The sequence below is a fragment of the Primulina eburnea genome, chromosome 1 (genome assembly GCF_022965805.1).
Source record: "Primulina eburnea isolate SZY01 chromosome 1, ASM2296580v1, whole genome shotgun sequence".
In the NCBI taxonomy this organism is placed as follows: Eukaryota; Viridiplantae; Streptophyta; class Magnoliopsida; order Lamiales; family Gesneriaceae; genus Primulina; species Primulina eburnea.
In genome coordinates, this window is record NC_133101.1 from 49594443 (window position 1) to 49601671 (window position 7229).

Genomic DNA, 7229 nt, shown 5'->3' on the forward strand with positions numbered 1-7229 from the left:
GGGTTACTCATAGAACTCTTAAGCCCATGAACTTAAGTTTGTGCCTCCCCAGGATCGAACCCAAGATCACATGGATATATAGATACTTGGCACAATCCTGGTACCAATTGAGCTAGCCAAATTATTTTGGCCATTTTTCAAGGAAAAAGAATTCTGAGTCATCTCTTAAATTTTTTATCTCAACGTAAAACTTCTTTCAAATATTCTAGTGCTGTTTGAAAGAGGAAAAAATCCTCTAGTCGGGGACCCGATTAGAAGATTAAAGAAAGGAGTCATTGAAGAAAGTTCGTAGGGATTCATCAAGAACTAGATCCGCCTGTACCGGATTAGTTGGAGCCAAGTTATTTAATTCACTAAAGGTAAAAGTTTTACGCCCTATGAATGTTTATGATAAATCATACGAGCGTCCAAACATATTTTGATTTTCAAAATAAATAAATTTTTTTAAAATTCCGCTGCGTTTGGGCGTGTAGAAAACCGAGATCCAACATGTGATGCAGGTGAGCCTGAGGATGAGAGGACTTGAGGTGCCGAACTCTGAGTAGGCAGACGTGGTGTGGTGACACGACCCGATGACCGCATCTTTTCCGCATTTTTATTATGAGATTGAGAGGAGATGAATATTTTCATACGTTGATGATGTTACGATTTTTACTCGTTTATGTTTACATTTGATATTGGATGATTTTGGTTATTATAAACTGCGCTATTTTTATTGTCAAATAATTACAGTTGTTTTAAATGTTATTTAGAAAATGTGAGCTTTTAAAAAAAAATATTTCCGCACTTTTAAGACGTTATTTATAAGCTATAAAATACAAATCAAAAGTCATGTAAAGATTAATTAACTCAATTAATCGAACAATTAACTCAAGAATATGAAAAACCAAAAATCTCCAATTAACTCAAGAATATGAAATGTCAAAAAGACCAAAAAGACCCATTCACAATCATAAACCACAAATAACTAAAAAATGAAGAAAACTAAAAGAAACTCTCATATTCATTAATCATTATTTTCATTCAAAATTTAGATATAATACAAATTTCCAACATTTATTTTATTATATTTCTCTATTAATTTCTCCTCAAACGTACATAGCAAGGGAAATTAAGAGTTTCGGAAAAAAAAAAACCCGAGTTTCCAATGATCATTTTGTACTATTTCAAAAGTACATCTCAAAATGGATATTTAATCACAACGAGTCGTTTTATAATATATCTTGAGCATAAAAAAAAACAATTGCAGATATTAATCACTCGCTAGTTTCAATTTCAACAAAAAATAAATATCTGGTTGAAATAAGAGAGATTTGTTTTTAAATTTTCAATAAAATAATTGTATTTGTTTCCCGTCTCTGCCATATTGAAAATTTTTTTGTAGTTGCTGAATCACAAAAAAATGTTTATATACTATTAAGGTCGTGTTTTTTTTTTTTTATCATAAAATTCAGTACAAAATATTGAAAATATGGAATTAATATATGATATTTGAGTACTAACTGTTTTATATCTGATATAACATATACAATTTTAAGTATAAAATTGAAATAATTATATTATATCAATATTTCTTATATTTGTTCGTGTACTCAAATATCATAAATTAGTATCTGATCTGAAAAAGTTGATGCAGAAATATCATATATTATTATCACATTTTTAATGTTTTGTAACGATTTTCATCGGAAAAAAGACACATAATTAATATCGATTTTTGTTATACATATTTTGAAACTCAAAAATCATATATTAGTATCATACATAGAATATTTTGAATTCGAATATCATATATTAGTTTCATACTTTGATTTTCATATGAGAAAAGACACGTCATTAATTTCAATATTTGTTATACATATTTGAATACTCAAAAATCATATATGATTTTCAAATCTGAGATCTTTGTACTCAAATATTATATATTAATATCAAATTTTCGATGTCTCTTATCAAATTTTATCCCAGAAAATAATCAGAAGTCTGGAATCAAGAAGGACAAAAATATTTTTTACTTGAAGTTTATTTTGAAATGACAAGAACCGAACAGAAATACAACTATACTATTAAAAATTAAATTGGTCCTCTTCCTGTTTTTCAAATCTCTCTCCCCCAAACAAAAAGTGAGCGAGTTCGTTCTTTATTTTTGTCGTCTCTCTCACATTCAACTTCAAAACCGATCGAATTTCAAAAATTAGTACCAGTTTCTTTGTTAGCTCAGCAGATCTTTAACATTAAATTGTGTTTAAATTTCTGCTGTTTCTCTCCTGTAATACTACGTTTTTGAACGGAGGTTTTTTTTTTTTTTTTTTTTTTTTTTTTGTGTTAATGCACTCACAAGGTTTGACTGCGAGCAATTTCATGTGAGCCCCTTTCTGAGTTCAATTTTTTTAATCATTTATTGTATTTTCAGTTCTTCCTTTTGAAATGTAGCTGTATTACACACATTTCTTTGAATGCTGACGCGCACAGTTACCTGTAATGGTGGGTTCTGAACTTTGGATGATTGTTACCAAATGCTTTGACCATTCGGTGTTTTTGCTTTGTTGGGGTTGTGTAAAAATTTGGTTTTCTGATTTTTCTTCAATATTCGTGTGTGTTTGTTCTTGAGTTTAGGGATTCATGGGGTATGAGATTTCAAGTCGAGCAATGTTGAGATTTGGCTTTATGCGATATGGAATATTGTGTTAGGGCTCGATTACTCTTCACTTTCAGTCTAGTTACATGGGGACTACATTAAGGTTTTCCTTTTACTTTGTTTGTCCAGCTGCTTGAGAGTAAAACCTGGAAATGTCTTTCATGTTACTGCAGATGGATATCATTTGATTTTATTTAGTGTTCCATGTGAAGAGTTTTGATTGCAAGGAAGAAAAATGGAGGTTGAAAAGCGAGGAATAAAAGGTGGATTTTCTCAGTTGCTCGACTGGAACAGTAAATCTCGAAAGAAACTATTCTCTAGCAAACCTGAAGTACCTGGTATTTTTATTGTGTCCTTATTGTAATAACGTCTCTTATGTTGCCCTCCTTATATGATTTGCCCTCCTTATATGATGTTATCTTTCTTGGTGTTGAATTGCTCTTCAGATGCCAAGAGTTCGAATCCAATTAAGGAAAATTTTTGTGAGTCCGTGATTGCACGACCTCAGCCGGTAGTTTACCTGAATATACATACTTTTGTGTTTATACACTAATTTATATTTTAACCGGTGAGCTGATTCATTACACTTTTTGCTCTTTGCTTTATTATTGAATGAAGGGTCCGAAACATGGATTTGCTCCAAATACTAGAGTTCACATTGATGATCATAATGCTTTGTCAGTGACTGGTGATTTAGAAGCTGGAACAAAAGCACCTGGGGTAGTGGCACGTCTGATGGGACTGGATTCATTGCCCTCTACAAATTTTAATGATCCTTGTTGTACTCCTTTTATGGAGTCTCGCACTGTAAGAGATTCGAATTACTTGAGGGCTGTTCCTACATCTCAAAGCGAGCATGATATTGTAGTATTTGAGAATGTGCGAAACAAATTGGATGGACTAACTCAGAATCCTTTAGACCTGCGGATGCAGAAGGTTCACAGCCGACCAGTCGAAAGGTTTCAAAGTGAAGTTATGCCACCCAAACATGCTAAACCTATATCCATTACTCATCACAGACTCTTATCTCCCATTAAAAGCCCTGGATTCATCCCACGTAAAAATGCAGTTTATATAATTGAGGCAGCTACCAAAATCATCGAACGAAGTCCACGGCCTGGCATTAAAGAAAAGCCGCCATCACTTGTGTCTTCATCTCCTCCAATTAGAATTCGGGACTTGAAGGAAAAGATGGAGGCTGCCCAGCGATCGTATATATCATCTGATTCATCGCAGAAAAACAAAGAGCAAGATTTTGTTAAGAATAAGAAGAAACAACTTAGTGTTGAAGATCTGAGCCAGTCAAAGGACAGCTTCCTGCACGAAGGTTCTGAAGAATCTAAAAGAGTTAACTCCCGAAGAGTAAGGAGCAAGGAAAAATCGGTTTTGCTTGCAGTCCAGGCAAAGGCCAACATTCAGATAAAGGATAAGTTAACTCCAGTTAGTAACATAAGTCCTGAGATGCAGAAAGAAATTCGTGATGCCAAACCTGGACTTCTCGGTGGGAATATGCCAAGTAGGCAACAGAAAGTGGAGAAGAAAAGTTCATCCAGAAGGCCTTCTGAGGTGCTCAAACCTAACCATCGGAAGCAGAATTTTGTGTTTGTCAAAGACGCAGAAAAATTTGAACCTTCATTTCCAGGCTTGAAAAACAGAAAAGAGTCTAATTTGTCAGTTGATTATGTAGATGGGAGGAAGGTCATTAAGACTGTAAATAAGATTGTTGTTAATGGCGTTGTAACATCGAGGACAGCAAATTCAGTGGCTGCTGATCCCGTAAAACCAATTTCATCTTCAAAAACAAAATCTTCAAAGACAAGAAGATTAATCCAGCGGAATACTCAATTTGATGGTAGTGTTCCTCTGAAATCATCGTCTTTCAAAGATGAAAAGTCTGGAAAGTGTAATATAGCATCTGAAAGTAATTCTAAATGGGATGCAATGGACAAGAAAAGTTTGGATGTTGTGTCATTCACATTTACATCTCCGATCAAAAAGTCAGGTGCTGGTTCCAATTTATGTGATCCGACCTCAGAAGTTACTTGCTCTGTGTCTCCTGGTTTTTTGTCATGCAAATCTGACTTGAGAAATTCTGATGCATCCAATTCAGGGTTTAATGGCATTAGTGGAGATGCTTTAAGTGTGCTTTTGGAACAAAAGCTCAAAGAATTAACATCTAGGGTTGAGTTGTCGCAGCAAGACTCGTCTGCGTTTTCTAGTTCTGTAAACATTAGTCCCTCTCTCAATTTGGTGAATTCATTGCCAATTGATGAAGATGTATGCCAAGGCCAACTGGAAACCAAGAACCTCAATGGTTGCTCTTCTGTCAACAAACCTTTCCTCAGAGGGGAGAAAGAAAACAAGGTATGAAACCTTAATATATAATTGTTGGATATGGTGTAAACTGTGAACATAGAATATTTGGATGAAATAATTTTTTTATGGGAAATGTTACTGATTAGATACCTTCTGGTAGTTTTTATTAAGACTAGAATACCCAGTAAAGAGATGGAACTTGTTGATTTGTTCTTCCAATAAGAAAAATCCTGGTAGTGACACAAATATTATAGGCAAGAATCTTCTCAAAACCTTTCTTGATGATGTGTTAGTAGTGGATTAATCTTAATGGTCTGAGCTAGTGTAGAAACTAATCCTGCAAATGATTGAGAAGGATTCTCTGAACATTTTGGAAAGGCCCAATTGGAGGAAAATATATTTAACCTTTCATATTTCTTACTTGAAGCAACAGCACTTGAATTTGCTATCCATAGGGCAATTCACAGCAAAGCATTCACTGAATCACTCTGAGTGCGTAAATCATCTATTGGATGTGCTAGGTCTCGTTTCTGTCACACTCCCACTCATAGGGAATTTCAACAAGTATATGTTTAGGTGTTGTACAGATCACAATAAGGGTAGTTCAGTATGCCATTTTTCTTTATTTTCAGGGACTAGTAGACATGGACAAGGAAGGTAGCGACAGCAAAATTGAAAGTCAGAGACATGTCAGTTTGCAAATGTCCGGTTCATTTGCCAGTCTGCCTTCTTTCTCAGGATCTAGCTGCTACCCGTTTGATTTTGGCAGAAATGTAATAATGGAAGGTAAATCCATCTATCCTCTTTTTCCTTTAGTATCATTTTCTCTGTTGCGAACTCACAAGTCTTATCATATCAAAAGATGAATATTTTCTACATTTATACTCTGTATTTTAGCATTCTGATTATTACACAAAAAAGTTTCAGGTAGAATGCAATGTTTATCCCCGGAATCTTATGAGGGGAATTGGAGCTTGACAGGGAAATCCCACCTATCTGAATGTGATGTGGAAATATCAGATACCGCCTCATCACTCTCTGTCGGGACTCTATGTGAAACTGTTACTTCAAGCTTATATGCAACAGATTTGAAGGATACGCCATTCTGGGAGTTAAATTATATTAAAGCTATATTTGACAGCGCAGAATCGATGCTAGAAGATTTTGCATTGGGACAAGCTCACACGATCATACCTCCCAACGTCTTTAGCCAGTTAGAGGATCAACTCACTGACTCAAACAAACTTACGGAAGATCATTTTGTTCTTGAACGTAAGCTACTGTTTGACCTTGTGAACGAATATCTGGAAACCGATTGCAAGATAGTTATTGCTGGAAGTTGCAAAACCTGGGCTAAACAAACAGCACTTCCCTATAGGAAGCAATGGTTTGCTGAAGAAATGTACAAGGAAATATCAAGGTGGCAATTGGCAGATGAAGTCATGGTGGATGAGCTGGTAGACAAGGACATGAGTTCAAAAAATGGGAAATGGGTCGATTTCGGAATCGAAGCGTGTGAAGAAGGTAAAGAAATGGAGGAAAGAATATTGAGTTCTTTGGTAGATGACTTGATTGCTGATTTCTTATCCTGAAACCCACAAAGGTTCTTTAGTTGCTCTTATGGTTATGAGAGATCTATGCTAACTTATTGTTTTTACATTTGTAAGCATGAAATTTTATCATAAGCCAATTTGTTTTTTAGATACGATGAGATTATTGTGTCAAACCTTTTTTTTAAAATGTTGTGTGGTATTTTTCTTTTGTTGTTCAAAAGAGAGAAAGAAATGTTTTGTCTCTTAACAAATTTCCAAAAAGTACTTTAATCCACATAATTCCCCATGCAATACAATGGCATAAATTTACCAAAATCTTTATACGTTAAAGAATTAATTTCTACACACGGTATATACATAATATATACAGGACCCACCCCATGAAGGCACCTGCTCGTCAAACGAAACAACCCACATGTAATTTAGTACTAGATGCATAACATGTCATGTCATCCCACCCTCTCTCTTCTTCTTTTTTTTCCTTATTGTATTTCCAAATAAATTATGTATAATACAAGCTAGATCCTATTATTTGCTAACTATCCTGCTGTCTTAAACCTTTGGTTTCATACATAAATATTTCTTTTAGTATCCGAATAAATATGATTTGTTTCTGTTAATAATCCCACAATTTCATTATTGATAAAATGCAGCAAGAAAAATTATTTGGTTGAATTCATTTGAAATTAGCACTTCAATGTTTGTGCAAAATGAAAGGTGTT

The 7229-nt window shown here is 34.3% G+C and overlaps 1 protein-coding gene across 11 annotated transcripts; it reads left to right on the forward strand.

The window, feature by feature from the left end:
• Positions 1 to 2073: 2073 nt before the first annotated feature.
• Positions 2074 to 6657, forward strand: LOC140830258 (uncharacterized). Of its 11 annotated transcripts, none has more exons than XM_073193578.1 (6): positions 2074 to 2976; positions 3085 to 3149; positions 3257 to 4640; positions 4749 to 5002; positions 5587 to 5740; positions 5876 to 6657. In XM_073193578.1, exons 1-6 carry the CDS (start codon positions 2874 to 2876, stop codon positions 6544 to 6546), a joined length of 2631 nt encoding a protein of 876 aa, XP_073049679.1. In that variant the 5' UTR covers positions 2074 to 2873; the 3' UTR covers positions 6547 to 6657. The 11 variants fall into 11 exon arrangements, with proteins under 11 accessions (XP_073049679.1, XP_073049660.1, XP_073049663.1 ...); XM_073193559.1 differs by having other exon boundaries at positions 2074 to 2741; positions 2837 to 2976; positions 3257 to 5002; XM_073193562.1 differs by having other exon boundaries at positions 2074 to 2741; positions 2851 to 2976; positions 3257 to 5002.
• The last annotated feature ends 572 nt before the right edge of the window (positions 6658 to 7229 follow it).